General features: G+C 49.2%; 1 protein-coding gene across 5 annotated transcripts in view; it reads right to left on the bottom strand.

Annotated features, from left to right (window-relative positions):
• LOC138468321 (exportin-5-like) overlaps nucleotides 1-24,248 on the bottom strand; it is a 2,334,215-nt gene that overhangs the window by 895,828 nt on the left and 1,414,139 nt on the right. For all 5 annotated transcript variants that reach the window (XM_069608827.1, XM_069608826.1, XM_069608825.1 and 2 more), the window contains exon 25: nucleotides 7,099-7,145. In XM_069608827.1, coding sequence (XP_069464928.1) covers nucleotides 7,099-7,145 — 47 coding nt within the window. The remainder of the gene's footprint in view (nucleotides 1-7,098; nucleotides 7,146-24,248) is intronic.

The raw sequence follows: 24,248 nt of genomic DNA, 5'->3' as shown, positions 1-24,248 counted from the left end.
TTTTAATAGGAAGTGGCAGTTGGTAATTGGCCTTAGGTTTGCGGGGTCTTGTTGATTGAGTTCAGGTTTTTTTGGCAATGGTGTTACCGTAACAGTTTTGATAGCGGCAGTGACATTGCTGTCTCTGAACGAAGCATTTACCATTCTTGTAAAAATCGGCGCAAAGATTGCAGCGTTGTCAAGAATTAGTTTTGGCGGCAGTGCATGAGGTACATTTAATACTTGAGGGTTTTATTCAGGTCTTCCAGTGAGATCGGTTTAAAATGGAATTTTGGACTTTGTGAGTCGATCTTGTTTTCCCCTGTATTGTCTGGGATGGAAATGTTAGTTGCCTTACAATTGGAGATTGTCTCTCTTGCCTTAATAATTTTATTGTGAAAGGCAGTTTGGACTGCTTCACAGTCCTTTTCATTGGGCTGAAATGGAGGGGATAGTGCTATAGGTTTTTCAATGTTTTTGAGTATCTGGAAAAGTTTCCCAGTCAAGTTAGATGCAGTAGCAATCTGTTCGTTATAATGATTTTTCTTTAAGTCAGTTATTTTAGTACTGTAAATAGTGTCAGCAATTTGCCAGTTCTTTTTGTTACTTTCTGTGGGGTCTTTTAGCCATTTCCTTTCTAGTTTCCGTTTTTCCTTTTTAAGGTTCAAAGCTTCTGAATTGAACCATTTTTGGTGGTTTATATTGGGTCGAACTTATTTGTTTTTTAGGGGAGCATGTTGGTTTAGTAGATCATTCATGTGTTTGTTGTATGTGGATATGATATCCTCACAGGGATCTGCATCCTTAGTTTCATGCATGATTTGCATAATACTTTCTGAAAGGATGGTTGTCGTGATTTTTTTTAGATTTCTATGTAGGACCATTTTCGGGGAATTGTTTGGCTTGGCTGCTTTAGATTTAAGCACTAAATTGGATTCAATTTTGTAGTGGTCTGACCATATGCAGGGATATGTTCCTAGTACTGTCATGTCCGTATTATTTGTGACTATCCAGTCTAGCTGGTTGCCCGTGGCAGCTGTGGGAGCCTCATTTATTATGGTGTATGAGCAGTTAGTTAGATCTTCTTCTAGGCTTATGGCATCAGGGTCTTTGATATTGCCATTGGCGGGTGCCGGGAAAAAATGGATACAGCCGTGCCTGTACCACGGCTACCACCAGCCTCGTAATGAGGCCCAAATGTGGTGAATTGTTGCTCGAGGGGAATGTAGGCAACACGAACGTAAGGGGTTTCAGACCACAATATGCAAAACAATGCCTCTTGTCAGTGGAAATAAATTGAACAAAACTAGAACAGGTTAAATTCTTTGATTACTTAGGAGTTATGTTCCAGAAGAATGGGGGTAGTCGGCACAGATTGAAAAAAATCGAGCAATAATCTAAGTAAACACAGCGGGGCTATCAAATCCTTCTTCCATAGACATGGCAGCAGCGCTACCACCGGTCTGGGACCTGCATAAACACGGGCTTTACCACCTCTACATACAGGCCAGAGATTTGGGGATACCAGGGTACTAGATTGTGTGGAATGCATATTTCGGAAGCCGCTATTACTCCCTCTGCCTAAAACTGTGTGCTTAAAACTGGATGTCTCTCCAGTGGGAGAACTTGGTACACTAAAACGGTTATATGTGATTTCACCAAAAGTAAAGTCAGAGTGGTCAATTTCAGCCAAGCCAAAATACAGAAAAAAAATTATCTTTTTAAATTTGGGGGCCCCCCCTCAAGCCCCCTGTTTTTCTATACGTATAACCCCACCCCAACCCCATCCACACCCATTTTAACCCTTTTCCCCCACTACCATATATATATTTAAAGTTTTTGGTATTTTTACGGTATTTTGGGTTTAGGTAAAACTTGCCTAGCTCAGGAGGATAGCTCAGCGGCAACGTGCTCGCCTTGGAAACAAGACGACACAAAGCAACACAGGCTCGATCCCCGGGTCTGTGCTTAGAAACCTGCGGTATTAAGCGTGTTATAAATATGCAACTAAGAGACACATTCCTGTAACAGCACCTCGATGCCCCCGGGCTGCAGGGCCGTCACGGGGGAGGAGGGGCAGGAGGGGCAAACTGCCTCAGGCCTCACGCTTGCAGGGGGCCTCGCAGCCCCCTCTCCCAAGTAGCAGGCAGCACAGTCCGCCCGTGTCCTTTATTCACACGGGGACTGTGCGGTCTGCTCTCTGCCCCTGAAACAATTTTGCCGTTTGTTGCGAAGCCGTTTGGCTCGCAACAAACAGCAAAAGAATGGGAGACAGTAGGGCTCTGAGCCCTGCTGACTCCCGTTATTCAGCTGACAACGTGAACATGCTGAATGAGAAGAGACGACTCCTCTGCTGTCAGTCAGTTTCTTCACGTTGCTCAGTGTGAACACGCTGACTGACAGGAGAGGAGTTCTCTCCTGTCTGGCAACATGTCTACGTGTCAGAGAGAGGACCATCCGGTCCCCGTGGCTGCGCAGGGGCTTTTCAAGGGTGCATGGAGGTAAGGTAAGCGTTTTTTATTTTAATTTAAATGTGTATATATGTAGTATATATGCGTATTTAAATTAAATGAGTATGTATATGTGCATGAATGTGTGCTTGTATGTTGGTGTCAATGCTATGATTGGTTTTATGCATGCGTGCATGCAAGGAGTTGTGTGACTGGTGGATGAATGCATGGGTGAAAGTGTTGTATGTGAGTGTGTGCGCCAGCCCCCACCCCTGAATTTAGCAGACCTGCGGGCCACTTAATTAAGGGGTGGAGTCATGGCATCAGAGGTGCACCTAGGCTAAAATTTCGGGGGCGACGGAGTGGGACCAACACTTCAAATGTTGGGAGAGGCGCTAACGTCATAGCCTGTGGGGGAGGGGCAAACTTACTTGTGTGGGCACATCTAACATCTTTCCACATTAGAATGAGACTATTCTGATGAAGCTTCAATGTTACAAGCAGCTAACTCTCGCCCTCATTTCTGGAACATCACACTTAAGGAATACTGCGAGAATGAGATGTCTCATGTCACCACTTCCCTCTAATCATTCCCCTGGCATGCAAGTGCTAACCCCACATCACAAGTTCAATTACCTAAAAATGTATGTTTATGAATGCAGGTGCTAACAGTGAAATATTCTATGTTAGTAATTTCAGGGACCTTGTTAACAGCGAAGCCCAGGCCCCGTTTAATGTCTGTGTCGTGTTCGGTCTGGCCACGGCTCTGTTGGTCAGCCTGGCAGGGGCTGGATGACAGTTCTGAAAGCAGATAGTGAGTGGGGCCAATAAACCCATTGCGCTTTCGGTCTCCCCACTGAGGGATGACGTCTGGGTCTTTAAGCTTTTGCAGTGAAATGGGCACCCAAGCAGCTGCTCCCACGTTGGCAGTCTTATGACACAGACACCTACTGATAATCTGCAGCTTTTCACCACCTCACTGTATTATGACTTCATTTTTGATTCAAGCACTCCACAGGTGCCTTGGCCTATTTTTCCAATCTATAAGGCCTGGGGTGCCCCACAAGCAACGTAACCAAATGGGCCCAAAACCAGCCCTGACATATCTTCAATCAGCCCTGCTCCCACTTGCCTCCCAATACCCTGAGCCCAGCCAGGAAGTTAAATAGCTAGTTCACCTTCCCTTTGGCCACTAGTCGTACCCTTCAACCCAAATCAGAGGCGCTTTAATTTCATAATGCTATGCTAATCTCTGGAGAGCTGTGCCATCTAAAAGCTGAGACCAAAAGTTAAGACTTTGGCTTTATCAAAGTTAGTCTGTTGATATTGCATGCATAAGCATTTGTACTCTGCATGTTGGATGCTGCTGCTGCTCGATAACGAGAGCTACGGGCTGGCGACACATCGAAAGAGGCCTTCTGCCTCTAAGTGGGGGGGCTTCAGCCCTCCCTAGCCAGGGGCTCGCTCAGCCCATGCAGCCAGATCAAGTCACCAAAACACAACATTTCGGGAGGGGGCTAGAGCCCGATCCGCTCGTTGTTTTTGCAACCTACGTGTCTTTCACTGAAGTCCTGTTAAAAACAAACATTGGCAAAGCCAACAGTTTTGGCGTGTGCATATGTATTAGGCATTTGCCAGGCACTGCTATTAGATGCTCAGGTACTCAAACCGGTTTGCAACTGCTACCATCAATGGCCAGTTAATGCCTACATGAAAGCCCAAACTGTTAGCATTGTCAATGCTGGTTTTGCTTTACCCTTGAGGCACAGGACTACGCATCAAGGTTAAAGGAAACATACTACTTGGCTAAATTGACCCACATTGAATTTAGGCCAATGGAGCCAGTAATAACACTTATGGTGCAGTCATCCTGGACATACTTTCTGTGGCATGGCATGTTTACTGGCTGAGAGGCCGTGCATGGTAATAATGAAATATTGGTGCAGCCTGCATGGACCACATGGGAACAGGAACAACCAGCATGAATATATCTTTATTCTAGCATAGGTTGTGTGCAACTGCGGCATGAAATGTATTGGAAAATGTTCCTGTGCACGATTGGCGACTTGCAACTACTGGGTTTTTCCAATTGCTTCCATACAAAACCAATTGCAAAATATGGATTTCTACCCAATTTTACAAAGAAAGAGCTGTAAAATGCAGAATGGTAACCCAATGTTTCAAACATTTTCTTGGGAGTGAGAAACCCCCTCAAGCAACCCTTGTTTGGTTGGGGCTCCCACACTGTGCTCTCTGTTGATCCTGCCTAATTGGCGCACACATTTAAGCCTCTTCAGTTCAGAAATTCACCAGCCTCCACTGCACGTCATCCATCTGTCACTGCCTATGATGTGTGTTTTAATGCACACACAAGGGAAGGGTGCTCCTTCATGCTGGCGTCACGCACCACATGGCGTCACGCCTATGATACAAGGTGAGTCTGGCATAAACCTTTCTTCAGTAGAGAAATCGAACATTGCTGCAGTTGATTTGCAGTTGTAGTAATAAACCTTATTTGCGATCCTCCACACACATTTAAGGGTAGATTTCTCGAGTCCCCTGTTTGCAAAGGTGCCTCCGCTGGCCCAGTGCCTAACATCAAAAGGGGGGTCTCACCGAATGGTTTGCCCCGGGCCTCACCACATCTTGCGACAGCCCTGCCGGGCTGTGTGAGCGCTTTAAAATTGCAAATAAATAAACACTCAGATTTATTTTCAGGAAAAAAATGACTGGGTACCCACTAAAACCAGGGTCGTACTGGGCGAGATTGTGGCACAGAGAGGGTCTCGGAAAACATTGGGAGGCCCCGAAGGGTGGGAAAGACGTGGGTGGGTGAGACATGTGAAGGTCACCCCGTCAGCTCTGGTTGAGAACGAAGGGTAGGAAAACCCCCAGAGCGCGAATGGCTCAACCCGTGCCAGATGAAGGTTGCAGCTATAAGAACAAGAGACCATTCGGTGGAAGCAGCAAGTAGGCTAAAACTGGGGCCAGAATATCTATTGCATAAAATAGGACCAGGGTTCGGACGCTAGGTGGAGCCGATCAGCCCACCTTTTGACAGGGCGAGGTATGTTCATGTTAGGCTAGGAATGCTGCCTCGAGAGTAGATTACACAAACCCGGCGAGGCAATGGGAATAGAGGGGGACAGGTTTGTTCTCAGCCCTGTTTTGCGTGGCAGAAAACGAAACAGAAATACATTTTCTTTTGATTTGTGCTGTGCCCCTCAAATTCAGACGTCTTTATTTGCACCCAGTCTTTAAAGCGGCTGGGATCCACGCCACAGGGGATACGCCCCATGTAGTGTGCGCACCCGCAAAGGGTATGGATGTATAGAATGGGGGCGAGTGCCTATGCTAGGACCTCGAGGCTGCCAGGGTGCCCTGCCGGATCATCGAGTTTGATGAACGATATGATATGATTCGTTATTTATAACGAGCTGGAACCCCAGACTTTACTAAACGCGGACCCGGGGATCGAACCTGTGCTGCTGCTACGAGTTGTCTTGCTTCCAAGGCGTGTGCGTTGCCCCTGAGCTAGCCTCCCGAGACTGATATGTCACGGACATCCTAGGACACGATTGTTATGCCTTTTAAATAGATGGCGAATTTTGCACTTAAAAATATTGGAATGTGTATGTATTTTATTGACTGCATTTATTAGAAACAAAAGTATGTTTGTTTAGGATGTGTTTGTACTTTATTGTTTTAAAGCCGAATAAAAGTTGTTTATGATGAAATACAAAAAAAAGAATAACAGAACAAAACTAAAACTGCTCACGCAGGCTTCCTCTGAGCCCGCGTCGGCGGGACGGCCAATGCTCTAGTCTGCACCCCAATCAGGCACTGCAAATGACTCTGGCCGTGTCCCCAAGGAGGTACACCCAGGAGCAGTAAGGAGGGGAGGGGAGGAACATGGGCGGAAGATCAGACCAACTCGCCTTGTTACAAATCCGTCTAGTGGACCCTCATCTGGCGTAACTGAGTAAGGGAGACAGACGCCAGCTTCTACAAAATGCTTCCCGACAAGCTGCCAAGGGGAACCATCGGGAGCAAAGGGTGATGGCTGGACAGTATGTTTAGTAGTAAAGCATGCACAGAGCCCAAAATGACAGCACACCTTTCAAAAAGACCTGCGAGCCTCTCTGACCAAGATTGCCCGCTACTGTGGAGACGCGCTCATTCCTCAAACAAACTCCACCATTTACAGATGGAATATTTAGCCGCGATACCTTTTCTAAACACCATTCCCAGGATTGGCTTGGTGCTCTTGCAAGACCATTCCAGCTATAGGATGTCTTCTTTCATCTGTGATTAGCTAGACATGGCTTTCTACCATTGCACACCCACTATACCGAGGAAAAGCGCACCCAGTCGTGGCCACTAGACAGCACTCTTTCAATGGTTAGAAGTACAAGCTGAGATGGGTGATTACAAAGTAAGTAAGCTACACACATGTGCAATCTGAACAAAGCCTTACACAATCAAAACCATACTGCAGACATGTAATTGCGAATGGCAAGGGTGCCATGTTAAACCATGTTTAGTCAGCCTACAAGATGCGAACAAGGTATGTTTACAGACGGTACAGGACTGAAGACACAAACGAAACCAGGAAGCCATTTTTGATTGGGAAGCGTAAATGCTCATGCCATGCAGTAAGGCTGCTTACATTCCCAAGGGTTTGTTCTCCACGGTCTCCCACTCATAAGACAGCCTCTGTAAAATAAATGAGAATGGGTGGGTGAGCTCAAAATGGCTGTCTTCAAAACAATTCCATACATTATATTAACTGTATAACACAATGAGTTACTTACTGTAGTGACTTCCGTACTCCTAGCCTATAGTCCTCTTTCCCCAATACTTGTATGTCCATTCCATGGGGACGGGATTGGCACACTTTTGCTCAGCAAGCAGTTATTTTCTTGAAGACGTTCAATATGGGGCAGAGCCTGCACATGCGTGGAGCATGGCCTCAACATGTCCCAGCTGCCAGTCCCTTTTTTCCCCAGGTTCAGATGGGCTTTACTAACTACATATTTTAAGCAGGGGCGAGGGACTTATGGAGGAAAGGGGACTATATACTAAGAGTACAGAAGTCCCCACAGTGAGTAACCTTATTTCAACAACTCTTCCCCTTTCCTCCACGCCCATTTGTGGGAGATTATCAAGCATAAATCTACACAGGGAAGAGAACTACGCTATGCAAACAGGCTCCAGAACACTGCCTCTGTCATGAAACCCCGATATTGTCCCCTCTGGTCCTCCTGGTCTCTACGGCACCGTGCAACGGCAGCCTTCCAAGCCCTCCAACATGGCAGACGCCGTGTCAGATCTGCGGTCTAGCTCCTGGGACTTCCTTACTAGCTTGATAAGCACCCCGCCCCTGCGGTACGGCGTGTCTCAACACTCCGTAGTTTGAGTTCTTCGGACGCTGCTATTCCCTGTGCTCCTGTTCGCTTACCCTCGGAACCATTGTCCTGCGATTCCATCCTTCTCTCCGCCCTTCCTAGAGTGTTAGGCCTCCGCTGATTCCTTGCAGTTCTGCCGCGGTTGCCTTCGGACCGCTTCCACTCCTTCCTGGGCTTCCGGATCCATTCAAACATGCCCCGGTTGCCTTCGGACCACTCTCACTCCATCCTGGGCCTCCGGATCCTTCAAACTTCCTGCGGTTGCCTTCAAACCGCTCCTATCCTTCCTGGGGAACCTGTCTTCACCCTGGATTTGTTGAACTTCACTCAGAGTAATCCTGGGAATTATTGCTTCCTGAGTTACCGCTCCACCCGGGGCTGGAGCCCCCAACTAACTACTCGACAGAGTGGCGTCGGAGGAAACCTGTCCTTACCTCCACAAGACCTGCACCTCTAAGAAACGCGGGAAGCCTGAACCTACAAAGAAGTGACTTTCCAAGACTCCACAGGTGAGCCCAAGTACAGGTACTGACAGCCTGTCCTGCTCTTGAGATGGTGTCTGGGTTATTATACCTACAGGAAGTGGATCGAGTGGAACAGCTTGTCACTTCTGCAGCAATGTTCCAAGGGACTCCCGGCTGGAATACTATAGAGCATGCCTGATCTTTGAACACATGAACAGGAATGTACTAAGGCACATGTTTACCACTTTGTGTGCAAACTTCAGTAAAGCAGGTAACAATCCAGTGAGCAGCAGAGGATTTTGAAGCCTTTCTCCCTGAATGTGCATTTCCATATGTCACCAAAAGATTATAATCTTTTCTGATGTTAGTTTTTTGGATGTAAAGCGCAAGGGCAACAGGGACGTCTAGTTTATGTAACACTGTCAGCCTTTAAAGGGGGACTATGAAAGAAGATTGGAAAAGAGATGGCCCGATTCTATGAAATGACGAGTAAATCTTGCGCTGAAATGTAGGGTTCATCCGAAGGACCAACTTGTCCCTGTGGAAAACTGTGTATGGTTCCAAACAGGCTAGTGTATGGATCTCACTGATGTGTCGGGTTTATGCCCCAGCCACCGAGAAGGTCACCTTCCAAGAAAATATTTGCTGTGGCCACGAGCACAAATGGTTTGTGTGCAATTGCGGTCACAGTTGGCTTCAATAATACACCAACTCCCTGAGACGGATCAAGGGTTTTCATTTTTCATTCAGCAGTGGTGTCAATAGCTGTCCCCCTCCAGCATAGGAAGGCTCTTCTAGCTAAGCTTCCTCCGGGAACAATCTATGGGTGCCCATTTGTTTGGAAATATGTATTGTGTTGCTTTTCCTCCATAGACAGCAATGGGATGCCATACATTCTGATACTGGCTTGACCCTTTCCTGACTTGCTGAGTTAAAGGAAGCTATGCTAAGTGCATATTCATTGGGTGCAGTGATCAGTCCCTATAAAAATAAGTTCAGGAGAAGTCTGTTCTTCATAGTAAAATCCTCGGCACAGGTCACTTAGTGACGTGCAGTGCAGACACTGTCTTATAACTTCGTTTTCGGTAACTTTTTGGTTAATTGAACAATGTGTCTAGGGTGGGCTGGTGGCAGCAAATACATGTTTGCAGCACAAAATAGGTGATTGCTGGAAGGTTTAGATCACGCCTAATTTGCATATAGTCTTTCCCCTTTCTGAAATGGTTTGGCAGACAAAGAGCGATGGTCTGGAGGGTTGCCGTGAGCAATGCCAGTGGGTAAGATTCATTCTAAACCAACTGCCCAGGCATAGGTTCCATGCCTGCTGACATCGGTGACAAAATAAAGAAACATGACTTGTGAAAAGCTCACTTGCATAACAGGCTGGCAACATTTGGACGGGTTAATATTGCCACAAAGTTGAACAAAGGTTATAGTTTGGGAATAAAATGGCATAATGAGGTAGTGGACAAAAACTGCTACATTGTTTCAAAATGAATTGACTGTGTACGCTTTTATGCTGCTTTTGAATTGGCTCAAATGGACATGGTGAAACACTAGGTTCTTCTAATTAAGTTTTTGGAGGTCTGGCGAATTTTGTCTGCAGTATAGACAGTAGAATGGAAATTAATTTGAAACATGCAATCAGTGTCAGGGGCACATCAAAAACAATCCAGAAGAGACTGCTTGACTGCATACTGGAAGGATCCAGGGAGTGTATTATTCAGAAGTTAAGAAGCACTGACTATGTGGCCGTCCAGGCTGATCCACATTGATTCAGTCAGGCCTCATTGTTTGTTATATTTATGGAAACAGCAAAGCTAAGATGTCATTGTTTCAATCATCTACAAGACTCCTCAGCAGTAACAAGTGCAACAGTTGTTCTAAAACAGCTACATCTTGTATTCCCAGATTCCAGCCGAAGGAAGAAACTCAGTGCTGAAAGCTATGACAGGGATGCGTTTCCACATGCGCACTTCATTCACTGCTATGTGCACCTACTTAATCTGATCATGCAACAGGCATAGGTATCCCTAGTAAGTTGCTTACCTGTAACTCCTGTTCTCCAGCATTGGTATCTTTCCTAGATTGACATGCTGTGAATATTCTCTGGCGTCAATGTGGGAATCCTCAGTTACCCTTTTGTTCGACTTGTCTAAATACAACCTTTGGTCCGTTTTGTATGCCATCTCTCTCCTTATGGGTACTTCTGGTCGCATCCAACGGGACAGCGAGTAGTTAGCCCCTTCTCTACAGCACCCCACACACATTACTCACCGTAATCATATTTCTGATGCTTGTATCTGCTAGATTCACATGCTATGCATAGGGCGACATCTAGTGGAAGCTGCACAGTATTACAGTTTTCGACTTACAACAGGGCGTGCTATTAATACTATCCCTAGTGTGACGCCCACACTACCATTGGGGTACCATTGTCCTTCACGCGTCCAGGTCCCTCAGATTATTTAATTTCTGACACAAGGTTGCATGAAGTGTGGCGTGAGTACAGGTGTATTAAAGCAGCTATGTATCAGATAAAGCCCAGTTAAAGCTCTGAAAAAAAAATTATGCACCTTCTACTCCAAGGGCATGAAGGGTGGGCACATGTGAATCTAAGCAGATACAAGTATTAGAAATAAAATTACTGAGGCTTGTGGAATCTGCTTAAATCACATGCTATGCGCATAGATTAGCGAGCAGTTTTAGGAAACTTTTGCAATAAAGGCCAAAGTAGCTCCTGTACCCCTTGTGGAGTGAGCTCTTGGAGTGAAAGGCAGTGTTTTGCTTGATAAAGAGTAGCAGAGCTGTATGCATCCAACCATCCATCTGGAGATGGCATTTTTTTGGCATTGCAGTCTCCTTTCCTGCCTGGTGCTACAGAGACAAACAGTTGGTCTGTTTTTCTAAACGGTCTGGTCTTGTTTACATAGTAAAGGACCGCCCTTCTTACATTTAGTGTATGGAGTTTTTTCTCAGATCAGCTTGTCTTGCACTGACAATGCTTGAAGTTCGCCGCCTCTTTGTGGAGGTGATCGCCACCAAGAAAGCCATTTTATATGCAGGAAGTTTAAGGCTCGATTTATGCATAGGCTCAAAGGGGTCTCCCATGAGTTTTGCAGGTACTCCATTGAGGTCCCAGCCTGGTTGTGGGTTTGATATAGGAGGGTGGAGTCTCTTTACTCCTTCCATGAATGCCTTAATGAAGGGCACCTTCAACCAGGATACCTTGCTGTGAGAGGTGGTGTATGCAGATAGAGCGGCCAGTTGAACCTTTATAGAGTTAAAGACTAACCCCGAGTCTAATATGTGGAGCATGTAATGCAGAATGTGAGAGGGAGTACATTCTATAGGGTTTATTTGTTTTGACTGTCACCAAATTACAAATCTTCTCCACTTGTCAAAGTAACAGTGCCTGGTGTTTGGTTTACAAGCCTTCTTGAGGATATCCATACACCTTTGAGATAAATTAAGATGCCCAAACAATATGACCTCAGGAGCCACGCTGCCAAGTTCATTAAGTGAGGTTGAGAGCATAATGTTGTCCCCCTGTGCTGTGAAAGTAAGTGGGTCTGGTACGGGAGCTTGATCGGATTGCACATCGCCAGTTTGCGCAGATGTGGTTACCAAGGTTGTCATTCCCACTGAATCTTGCTCACCACCATGTTCATTAGTGGAGTTGGGGGAAAAGCGTAGGCACATTTCCCTGACCAACTCATCCATAGGGCGTTCCCCTTGGAGTCTGGTTGGGGAAACCTGGATGCAAAGTCTGGTCATTTCTTGTTTTCTCTTGTAGTGAAAAAGTCTAGTGTGGGGTAACCCCACTGTGAGAAAATGTGATCTATGACATTTCTGTCAAGTCGCCACTCATGATCTTCTGGTAGAGGATCTCTGCTTAGCGAGTCCGCTAGGGTGTTGAGTTTCCCTGGAAAATGTTGGGAAGTTAGGAACATCCCCTGTTTGAGTGCTTATTTCCATATTTTCTGTGCTAGCCTGGACACGTTTGGAGAATGTGTGCCCCCCTGCTTGTTGATATAGAACATTGCAGTTGTGCTGTCTGTGAGAATTTGTACCAACTGATTTGTTCGGTGCGCTTCGAAGGCTTGGAGCGCTTTGAATACTGCTAGAAGTTCCAGCAAGTTGATTTGATGTGCTGCGATTTGAGTCCACAGACCGTGTGCTGTGAGATGAAGGTGATGGGGACCCCCCCCCCGCTCGGAGAGTGATGCGTCTGTTCCAACTACCGCTTGCACCGCCTGGTCATGGAAGGGTTTTCCCTTGCAACAGGTTCTCCTTTGTCCACCAGCGTAAGGCTTGTACTAGTGTTGGGGAAAGGACCACTAGATTGTCCCACTGACCACTTGCCTGAGACCACTGTTTCACTAACCACGCCTGCATCGGGCGCATGCGCAATTGTACGTGTGGGACCATGTAAATGCAAGATGCCGAGCAAACTCATCACTTTGCGTACACTTATCTGGTGACTGGCTTGATACTGAGGTATTTGCAGCAGTATGTTTTGGATTCTTTCCTTTGATGGAAAAGACTAGCCCTTCTTTTTTATGATAGCTCCCAAGAACTGTTTTGTATTGTTTCTCGTTTATCGAGAAGCCCAATTGAAAAAGAAGGTTGATTGTTCTTTGTGTATTTTGCTAGCAAACCTGGGTTGTTTCCCCCGTGATCAGCCAGTCGTCCAGGTATGGTTGCACTGATATGGCTTCCCTATGCAGGTGCGCTGCCACCAACGCCAGTACCTTGGTGAATACCCTTGGAGCCAAATCTATGCCGAAGGGTAGCACCTTGAATTGGTAGTGCTGGTTTGCCATCTTGAAATCCAAGAATTTTCTGTGTGCTGGGAACATTGAAATATGAAAATAGGCATCTTTCATATCCAAGGTTGCCATGTAGTCCCCTTGCTTTAGCAGTGGGATTACTTCTTGTAGCTTTGCCATGCAGAATTTATGTGGCTTGATGTAGGTGTTTGCAGGGTGCAGATCTAATACAGGGCAACTAGTCAGATCTTTTTTGGGCACAAGGAAGTACGTTGAATAGATACCCTTGTTTACCTGGTTCGCCGGGACGATTTCAACGGCATCCTTTAATATAAGTTCTGAAACCTCTTCCAGGAGTATGCACTGTCTGCCTTGTGGTGGCTCTTTCTCGCGGAGGGTGGAAGGAGAGTCGCTGCAGTAGTTCTATGCAATAACCGCCTCCTACGGTAGAAAGCACCCACTTGTCCAAGGTGATTCTCTCCCATGCGTGGGTCAGGTGTTTTATCCGTCCACTGGAGGGGACCTGAGCGGGTGCTTATTGCTTTGTGGGTGTGGACCCACCCCGGGAAGAGGAGGATCTGCCCCAGCCGCGAGATCTTCGCTGGCCCCTCTGGAAGCCTTGAGATGATTGTCCTTGATTGGACCCCCAGGATGAACCCTGACATTGGTTGTATCCGGCTCGTCTCTCCGAATTTTGGCCCCTGAAATGCCACTGGCCTATTGAGGAGGGTTACATGTGTCTCTAATTTGCATCCAGCCATGCATGGCGCTTTATAATAGTGCCCTCTGCTATAATTCTGCCAGCATTAGGTACAGCTTTCCCCTCCACTACTGCGAGGGACCATTGAGATTTTAATGGTTCTGGGGCTGAGGCCATAAAGGTGGCAATTTCGTTCCACTTGTGGCAGTTGTAACTGTACAGCAGGGTGGTGTTGGTAATTCTTGTTTGAAAGTCTGCAGCGGTGGCCACTTTCCTTTTCCGAAAGTGTATAGTTTTACTCTCTTTATCAGGGGGTGCTTCTGATGAAGTGAGTGGTGTTTCTGCCCTCTTCCTTGTTGTGGTAACTACAAGTGAATCAGGTTTTAATTGACTCCTTATGTAGCGGAGATCTGATGGGGCTGGGCGGAACATCTTCTCAATTCTGGGGTTTACTGACCGCGTGAGGTTAGGGGTTTCTAGAGAAAGTTGAATCCTTCTTTTTACAGATTTTAATAATAATGGGATAAATTGGGTTACTGCTTGTTTGTCGCCCAATATGTCCTCGACAAAGTCTTTGTCAACCTCCGTTTCCTGTGTTTGAATTTGAAAATGCTCTGCTGCCTTTAGCAGCACGTCATTAAATTGAAGTTGTTTGTCCACTGGTGAATCTGCCATTGGTGGTTCTGTGTTATGTGGAGAGGGTAAGACGTAGACGTCTTTTTTCTCATCATCAAAATAATGATCTACCTCCCCTAGGTTCTCTTGATCCCCAGAATCTGTATTGGGGTCATAGAGATCAAATTGGTTTGGGTGCTGCTGAGGGGTGTCTAGAAATGTGTCTGGCCGTTTTTTTCGTTGCTGGGGTTTGAGACATTGTCGCCTCGGTAGCTGATGGTGTGCACTGAAGATTAGCCATAGATTTGAGAGGTTTTAATGAAAAATAATCGGCCATGAAGGACATACGTCTTATCACACCATCTATATCCTCAGCAGACCACTGCAAGGAACTTGGGATAGCCACTGGAGTAGGGGGTAGTTCTGGTGTAGGCTGCTTCTGATGTTTCATAGTTGGAAAGGAACAAGATACTTACCTGTAACTGTTGTTCTCCAGCATGGGTCTGACATGGATTCACATGCTCATGAATATTCCCCGTCAGGCCGGGAATCCTCGGTATAGAAAAAAATCAGTATCAGTTTTGTTTCTGATCTGTCTTACTTAGTAGTAACCAATCACTGGTCTCTGGGTCATACTGCCCCCAGCCAATGACTGCCCTCTCCCTAAGCCCCGCCTCCGGCAGCCATCCTCATATTTGGTAGCACGAAAAGTGGCAGTATGACCAAGTGAAGAGCTGCAGAGGGGTAGGCGGGAGGGTTCGCATGTGAATCCATGCCAGACCCATGCTGGAGAACAACAGTTACAGGTAAGTAAATTGTTCCTTCTCCAGCATGGGGTCTGGTATGGATTCACATGCGCATGAATAAGAGAATACATAGCAGTACACACATGCAAAACCACGGGAGGTGGAAACAGGCTCAACATTAAGCTATACAACAACTCAACATTAAGCAACTCTTACCTCCTCACCAGGCTCACCTTAGGCGAACAGGTTGCGCAGCACTGTTTGGCCGACCCTGGACTCCTCCCTGGAGTCCCGATCGACGCAGTAGAATATTGTGAAGGTGTGCGTCGACCTCCACGTCGCAGCCCTGCAGATGTCCAGCAAGGGCACACCAGACAGGAACGCCGTGGTAGCAGCGATCGCTCTGGTCGAATGGGCTCTCGGACGACCGGGCAGCTGTCAGTTTGACAACCGGTGACAGTGCATGATGCAGCCGGAGAGCCATCTGGAAATGGAAGTCTTCCAGAGAGCCTTCCCTTGATTCACAGTCCCAAAGTTCACAAACAGCTGTGACGTCTTCCGAAAACTCTTTGTGCGGTCCACGTAGAACTTAAGCGCTCTAGCTACATCCAGCGAGTGCAAAGTCCTCTCGGCCAGCGACGAAGGCGACGGGAAGAAAACTGGCAACACCAAGGGCTCGTTGAGGTGGAAGTCGGACGGCACCTTGGGCATAAAGGATGGGTGTGTCCTCAGTACCACCCTCGTGTCATGAAAAGTCAAGTATGGAGGCTTGCAAGATAGGGTCTGGATCTCTCACACTCGTCGTGCAGAGGTGATGGCCACGAGGAAAGCTGTCTTCCATGACAGGAACTTCAAAGGCGCCAAATGCATAGGCTCGAATGGGGCCCCCATAAGCTTGGTCAGCACCACATTAAACTCCCACGCCGGGGAAGGAGCCTTCACCGGCGGGAATGATCTGAATAGTCCCTTCATGAATTCTTTCACCAGGCGATGAGACCACAAGGGCGCCCGTCCCGTCGTCCTGGTATATCTGGAGATTGCAGCCAGATGTATTTTGATGGAGGCGTGAGCCAGTCCAGCTTTGGCCAGCGACAGTAGGTACAGCAGTACTTGAGGGGCCGTAATCCGCAGAGGGTTAATCTTCTGTGCACGGCACCAGACAGAGAACCTCTTCCATTTATGTCCGTAGCACTTGAGAGTTGAGGACGCCCTGGCCTTTGCAAGAACCTCTCTGCAGTCGGCCGGGATGTCGTACCCTCCAAACTCTAGTGCTGCAGGAGCCAGGCCTGCAAGTTCCGCGACTCTGGGTTGTGGTGAAGAATGGCGCCTCCTTCTCTGGAGAGGTGGTCTGCGTCCGTCGGCAGATTGACTGGTGGGGACGTTGACAAGTCCAGAAGGTCCGGGAACCAGATCTGTCTCGGCCACGCCGGTGCAACGAGGATCATCCTGCACCGGGACCTCTTGAGCTGGTTGATGAGCCGGATCAGCAACGGCAGCGGAGGGAACGCATAAAGAAATAGGCCGTCCCAGGGGAACAAGAAAGCATCGCCCATGCTCCTCGGCTGGGGGAACCTGCTGGCGAACCTCCGGCACTTGGAATTCATCGCCGTCGCAAAGAGATCGATTTGGGGTTCGCCCCATCGTTGGAAGAGTCGAACCACTTGATCCTGGCGTAGTTCCCACTCGTGGCACGAGCGCAGCTCCCTGCTGAGTGAGTCTGCGATCGTGTTTTTTATTCCTGCCAGATGAAGAGGCACCAGAAACATCCCTTGGGCGACAGCCCAATGCCACAGATCCTGGGCTTCCTTGGATAGGGCCGGGGACCTGGTTCCGCCCTGCTTCCGGATGTAGAACATTGTGGTGGTGTTGTCAGTGAAGATCCTCACCACCTTGCCCTTGAGGGACGGAAGAAAGGACCTGAGGGCCCAGAACACCGCGGAGCTCCAAGATGTTGATGTGGAGAGACTTCTCCTCCGGGAGCCAAAGGCCTCTCGCATGAAGATCTCCGGAGTGTGCTCCCCAACCTTCCAGGGAGGCGTCCGTCGTCACCGTCACCTGGTGAGCTGGGGTCTGAAAGTCCGTGCCCGCTGACAGATGGGAGCGGGTACCCCACCACCGGATCGGATCGCCTGATGGAACGTCTTCCAACAGTAGTTGAGGGACGTGATTTTCCTTTCTGGCCACGGGTGGAACGGGAAGGCACTTCTTCTGAAACTCGAGGGCGTGCCCTTGGGCCAGGGCGTCCAGCACCCAACGGTCAGTGGAGATGGACTCCCACACGCTGATGAACCTCGCCAGCCGGCCTCCCACCTGGGTGCTTCGGCGGGGACCCGACCCCACGGTCGGTTCAATCTTGTTTGGAGGCCACCTTGCCTCCTTGACCTCCCTGTCGACGACGACGACGAGCACCACCTGACTTGCTGCGTCCCCTGTAGGCTTCCTGAGACGAAGATCTTGCCGCTTGGCGGTACGTGGAGGAGCCACTGCCGGATCCCTTGGAGACACCCTGCCTGTATGCCTCCGGAGCTCTGAAAGGACGGCCGTCATTGTTGGAGCACTCCCAGTGCCCGGGCAGTCTGTGTCTGTCTTGATGGCCTGAAGGGACTCATCAACCGCCTTCCCAAACAGGTTGTTCCCGTCGAAGGGCATGTCCAAAACCTTGGTTTGTACGTCCTGGTGGAAATCCGTGGCCTTGAGCCATCCTCGTCGTCTCAAGCAAATGCCGTTGCCCAACTGACGGAAACCGGTGTCGGCGATGTCCGTTGCCACCGTGATGGCGTGGTCCAAAGCAATCTCCCCCTCCTGTAGGATTTCAAGGGCCTCAGCCCTTTTGGCGTCCGGAAGGAAGTCTAACAGAGGGGCGATTTTGAACCACAACTCCGTTGTAGAGGGCTACAATAGCCAGGACGTTGGCCGCCTTGATAGTCATTTCTGCGGATGAGATGATCCGTCGTCCCATCGTGTCCAACTTCCTGCCCTCGCCGTCCGGCGGGGAAGTTGATGTCGAGGCCGATGCCCCCCCCCCAGCATTCTTCTTTGCCGCCGCCGAGACGACCGAATCCGGGGTAGGTTGTGCCTGAAGGCACAAGGGGGCTGCGCCGGGGACCCGTTACTTCTTCTCGTACCGGTCCCTCTTTGCCGGCGCCGTGGCAGGGTTCTTGAGGAGGGCGAGCCCCTCATCCCAGATGTCATCAAGAAGCGGTACGGTGAGAACCGTCTTCCTTTTAGCCTCGCGCCGTTGGTAAAGGAACCCTTCTTCTTTTCTTCTGGGCAGAGCTGAAACAGCCAGGATGCCCTGGAAATCATGGCATGAAAGGATCCAATCTCGTCGGGTGGGGACGCCCGAGCAGGGGGCGATGGGGGACACGTCCCGTCGTCATCTGTACCTGTCGTAGCCGTGTCCGTGCCTGTATCATCCCCGTGGGTAGTAGACCGGGGAGAAGGCAGAGCAGGCCGCAGAGGTGGGAGAGGTGGCGTAGGATGCGTCCTCCTCTTATGCGGTGGACTCTCCGAAGGTCCTGGCTCCGGTTCCCCCGTCGGGTCTGGCTCAGGTACCTCCGTCAGGGGAAGGGGCAACCTTGTCCTTATCTCCGAGCATAAGGACTAAATCGCTGACAAAATGGCCGCTGTGGTGTCCTGCGGCGCCGGAAACGACGGGCGCTAGGGCTCGAGGAGCCTTGTCGGCGACACCGTCGCTCTCGTCGTCGCCCTCGTCGGGATCCCTCCTGATGGGCTGGGCCTCTTCCACGACTTTGATGAGCTCTTCTTCAGAGGTCGTGTCCGTATCCACAATGGCCACCAGCCCCTCCCCCACCTTTTCCAACGAGGACTTTGTGGGGGCCTTCTCAATGGGCCTGAAAGACGACTCCCTCCGCGGTGGCAGGGAGACTCTGGGTCCTGAGGGCGCCTCCACTGGTGTAGCCTCCACAGGCTGAGCCAGGGCCGCGGCGACATCCTCAATCGAGGTCTTAGCAGGGTGATTTAAGGCCATCGCTACCTTCTGGACGCCTGGGGCCTTCTCCCTGGGGGGAGGGTCCGAGCCTCGCTCCCCCCCTCTGCCGGAATCTTCGAGATCGACCGGGGCCTCTCCAGAAGCTTCGCCGGGTTCTCGGACTTCCTCTTACCCGAGCCAGAGCGTTGGCTCGTGGTTGATGGTGCCGGATAGGATGTGCCCTGCCTGGCAGCCAAGGAGCCCGACCGTTCAGCGCTCCCGGTGCCCGCGGACTCGTGGTGCTTAGCCTTTTGTTGGGCCCCCCGTCACTGGGGAGCCCTCACAGGACTTAGAAGACCGCTCGGACTTCTTTCTCTTCTCGCCTGACGGGCTCTTCCCTTCCAGCCAGTTGGCGAGACGGAGGTGGCGATCCTTCATGGTCCGCTCCGACATGTTCCCACAAAACGCACAGTCCTTCTCTGTGTGCGTCTTGTCCTCATGGAGACAGTAGAGGCATAACGAATGCTCGTCCTCCTTGAAAACATTCTGAAGCTGGCATCCAGGGCAGGTCCTGAACAGCTTCCCGGGCGTCGAGCTTCCTTTCTCCTGGGCCATGTCTGGGGTAGGCCTCAGAACTTCTGGAATCCTTCAAAAGCGTAACTCGACGAAATCTTCACCCTTGAGGGGCGTAGAAAACTCCGAAACGGATCCCGTTGATCGGATGTAGAAACGGTGGAGCTTGAGGCTCTATTTAACCGAAAAATCTCCTGAAAAAGCGCGAAAACGCAGCAAAAGCTCGAGAGCTACAGCACGAGGACTCCCAACACTTGAACGTGCGGTAAAAATCTGAGGATGGCTGCCGGAGGCGGGGCTTAAGGAGAGGGCATTCATTGGCTGGGGGCAGTATGACCCAGAGATCAGTGATTGGTTACTACTAAGAAAGACAGATCAGAAACGAAACTGATACTGATTTTTTTCTATACCGAGGATTCCCGGCCTGACGACGGGGAATATTCATGAGCATGTGAATCCATGCCAGACCCCATGCTGGAGAATAGTACCCTCCACTTGGCAAACACTGTCTTTTTCCCTATGTGATGTAGTCTCTTTTTCCCTATGGGTTTGTGGCTCTTAGAAGTATGTTGTTTTGAAGTCCGATCTTGAGGCAGTGTTTCAGGGACATGTTTTTTGGCCAAGTGCAACAATTTCGATATCTGCTGTAGTTTTGCCGTTTGTCGTTATAGAGGAATGTTGTTTGACAGAAAGGCGAGCTGGAGCCGCGTCTCATGACGCTCCGTCTTTGGCGGCAGTATTGGACACAGCGTCCGAGTCAGATTTATCTCTCGACCTTGGGTGCCTATCATGCGACGAGCGTAATCACAAATGCCCAGAGGACAGGGAGCTAGTTGACCTTCCCCTTGACCCCGTGTGCGGCTGTGACTACAGTGTTGTTGTCGACTTACGGCCTTTGGTTGTGTGTTTTGTGTGGGATGACTTGTCTGTGCTAATGCCGCCGGGTGTTGTCCCCGTAACAGTGCTGAGGCCTGTCTGTTGGGGTCGGGGCTTGCACGTGGGAATCAAGTTCCCTATCGCCTTCGTTGTCCTAAAAGAGGCAGACGCTGCTGTCGCTAGAACACCCTGCACATCTATGGCAGCCTCGGCCTGCATTGGTGGTGGGCCCAGCGCTTTGTCTTTTGGTCCTTTAGGGTCTTGGGTTTAAAAAGCTTAGAAGCTTTACAATGACCCTCATTGTGATCCCTCAGAAGGCAGAGGTTGCACACCCGGTGCAGCTCCTTCCAGGGAAATGTCTTGTTACAACTGGGACAGAATTTAAAGGGTGTATTAATTGGAAGGGCAACCTGGCGATTGTAAAGGAGAGAAGGGGAAAAATGCATTCTCTTAGAAGGCTAAGATGTGTACCACCCCATTCTCCCTGTCTGGGCCGAGGCCCGGAGCGGCCTTCCAAGGTCATAGGATCGGAGAGGCAAGTTCTTGGTCCGACGACATTTGTCCTTGAAAAACGTTGTTGAAATTGTTGTCGAGTAGCAGATTCAAAAAGGACAGAACCAGCTCTAATTTCTTTGGAAATAAATGGCGTTAGCCAAAAGGGAACTGCATTTAGCCTCCGACAATGATGGCAGAAAAAAACAAATTGAGGTACCTGAACGCGTGAAGGACCATGGGTACAGCGGACGTCACACTAGAGATAGTATTACTGGCACGCCCTGTCGATGTCCCTTTTCGAGTTTCGAAAACTGTAGTATTCTGCATCTTCCACTAGATGTCGGCCTATGCATAGCATGCGATCTAAGCAGATTCCACAAGCCTCAGAAATGTATATATAGGAAAGTTTCTGTGAGCCAAGTCAGACATTCCACAACGCCACCTAGTAGCCATCGCTTGAAGTTCACCTCCAGTTCTGAGCCATAACAGCGAGGCATTGTGGGTATGCAAATTAACTCAATTGCACACCTTTTTCTCCAGGAAATTGTCTTGGTCTATGAGGACAGTGCTATTTTATACACAGCTTTATCAACCCAAGACAGGCATTTTGCAAGGCTGTCAGGACAACTACATACCTGGTTTCACCCTTATTAGGGATCATCAGTTCAGCCTTGCAAAAACATCTGCCTTGCAGCGGCTCTAAAGATTTTCTCATCAGCCCTGCTAGAACTGTATTCAGGCTCCAATCCGGTGAAGTTTTCCTTGTTGCCGGAAAAGCCTTTCAGGAAGTGCTTAATCAGTGTCACTGAACAAGGTTTTTCATCCACAGCAGAGTGTACTCCTTATTTTCAGAATGAATGGATGTGGTTGCGAAAAGTGCCAAGGGGAAAGGGGACTAGACTGCTCGATTTGGGAGGGAGTGTGTGCCGGCGAGCCTGTCAGGTAATGGGGAATCATATTCCATGATCCCCACAAATGCCGCTAGTGGAACTGGATAGGATTGATGAGCAAATGAGGATTATCAGAGGGCAATGGGAACCAGTAGGCATAGTGACGCTCAGGCAAGATGGGAAAGTGATTGAGTTTTACGCACTGGGGGAGGATAACAGGCTGCATCGAGGACAATATATCACATATTCAAAGCTGGTAAAAATGATAAAAAGTGTGTGGTCAGAGGCAGAGTTGGCCCGGCAGTTGGACGCTGCCATAGAAACATTTTATGATGTGTTGGATGGAGGCCATGAATTCTCCCGGATATACGAACTAGTGATGTCTAAAGTTGGAAAGGAGCCGATTCAGACAAGACGAGATTGGAAAGAAGAGGCTGGAGAATTGATGGGAGATGGGCTGTGGGTCAGGGTACAGGGTTACCATAAGAAGGTATCTAGGAACGTGAGGTTGCAACAGATCCAGTTATATGTTACCCACAGGGCATACATGACCCAGAGGAAGATAGCCAAGTCAAAGAACGCCGGAATACAGACCTGTCCAAAATGCGGGGAGGTGGATGCGGGTATGGTGCATATGTTCTGGGCATGCCCTGAAATAATGAGATTCTGGAGGGAGGTGGCTCACCTCTTGGCGGATAAAGAGATACATTTGGATGTGGACTCCCCGTAGGCGTGTGCGGTAGGGCGGTTCCCCAGGCCGTGTAAACAAACATTTGAGTATACTGAAAGACCTGCCATATATATTGACTAAACACAGGATAGCAATTGGATGGAAAGCGAGTAATGGACCAAAAGGAGAAGCTTGGTGGCGCGATCTCCAGAGATGGGCAGATGCTGAAATAGTGGTGTGGGGTGAAGCAGCGAGCAGGGGAGGGGAAGATGAATTGGCTACGCTAACAGCTTGGAAGCATTTAGTTGCCACACCGTTTGGGCCGGAACAGGCAAGCCCGGAGGAAGACAGCCCCTCAGAAGGGGAGGAGGGTGGGAGGTCCATGGAAAAGGCTGAGGTTGGCTAAGGTGTGAATTAGGCTCAGGCTAGGGGGCAGGGAGAAAATGACATGAAACCGTATATGAGAACTGAAATGCATAGTTGTTACACTGTATGGTATTCAAGTTGAAATCAAAGTGTTTTAAAAAATGTGTTAAAAAAAAGTTTGTTCATCCACTTTTTTTAGTGCATTTCTTTTTTGGGTTTTTATAATGCACCTATACACAGTGTGTTTCAAGGCACAACAAGACAAGAGAGGGGGGGGGGGGGGAGACAGGGATGAAAAAGAAAAACGGTCCTGCTATGACTTATGACGAAGGGGATCATGCAAGTGCAGTAAACAGCAGAAGTGCGGGAGATGGAAGGAGGGGGGACGTGCCAGTGGGGTAAGCGAGTGCCAGGGGAGGCGGGTGGACAGAGCCAGGGGAAAGAGGAGTGCAGGGGCAGAAGGTCCACGAGGAAATAGGGGCTGGGAGGCCTCAGGGGGTGCAGGCCCAGCCAGGCTACTGCAGGGGAAGTTGGCCCAGAAGGCCAAGTGCCGAGTGGAGGGCCCAATGGAGCAGTCAGAGGAGACCAAGTGCAGGGGTTGACTGGTCGGGGAGGGCCTTGTGCCCTGTAAGAATCTGAAGGAACCAGGCAGCCAGTCCAGAGGCAGAGTGGGACATTAGGAGGGGAGGAAGAAGACGAATACAAAGAGGGTCTTGAGAAGCTTCTGGAACTTCAGGAGATCTGGCTCAAGTCTGAGAGGGGCAGGGAGGCCATTCCAGAGTGAGACACCTTTGGAGGAGAAAGATCTACCCCCCACTCTCTGCTTGGAGAAGCGTCTGACCTGCAGAGAGTTGGAATTGGAAGACCGAAAGGCTCTAGCAGGGAGGTAGGGAGTTGGATGTAGTGGGGTCCCAGTCCCCAGAAAGCCTTATGGATTTATCTGGAGATGGCTGCGAGAAGCACCTTAACGGATGAGGGACCGAGTCCATCTTTTGCCTGAGACAGTAGATGTGGAAGAAGCGATTCGGGTTAAACAGTGAACGGTTGAACTGCTTGCTCTTCTGCGCACCATGCACAGAACCGTTTCCACTTAAAGCTATATGAACAGTTTGTGGGGGTGCTCTGGTCACTGCAGGGATGTCTTTGTAATCTTGAGCAATAGCTAGGCGTCCAAATTCTGTGAAATTAGGAGCCACGCTGTCAACTTTAGGGACATGGTGCAGGACCTTGCAGTGGTTTTGGGATATGTTGTTTGTTTATTATTTGTAATGTGCCGGCATACTCTAGGGTAACAGGGCGCAACAGTTACAAGG

The sequence above is a fragment of the Ambystoma mexicanum genome, chromosome 4q, assembly GCF_040938575.1.
Source record: "Ambystoma mexicanum isolate Mex_15411 chromosome 4q, UKY_AmexF1_1, whole genome shotgun sequence".
Classification (NCBI taxonomy): domain Eukaryota; kingdom Metazoa; phylum Chordata; class Amphibia; order Caudata; family Ambystomatidae; genus Ambystoma; species Ambystoma mexicanum.
The sequence above is the reverse complement of the archived record's forward strand: the minus strand, read 5'-3'. Positions and strand labels throughout refer to the sequence as shown.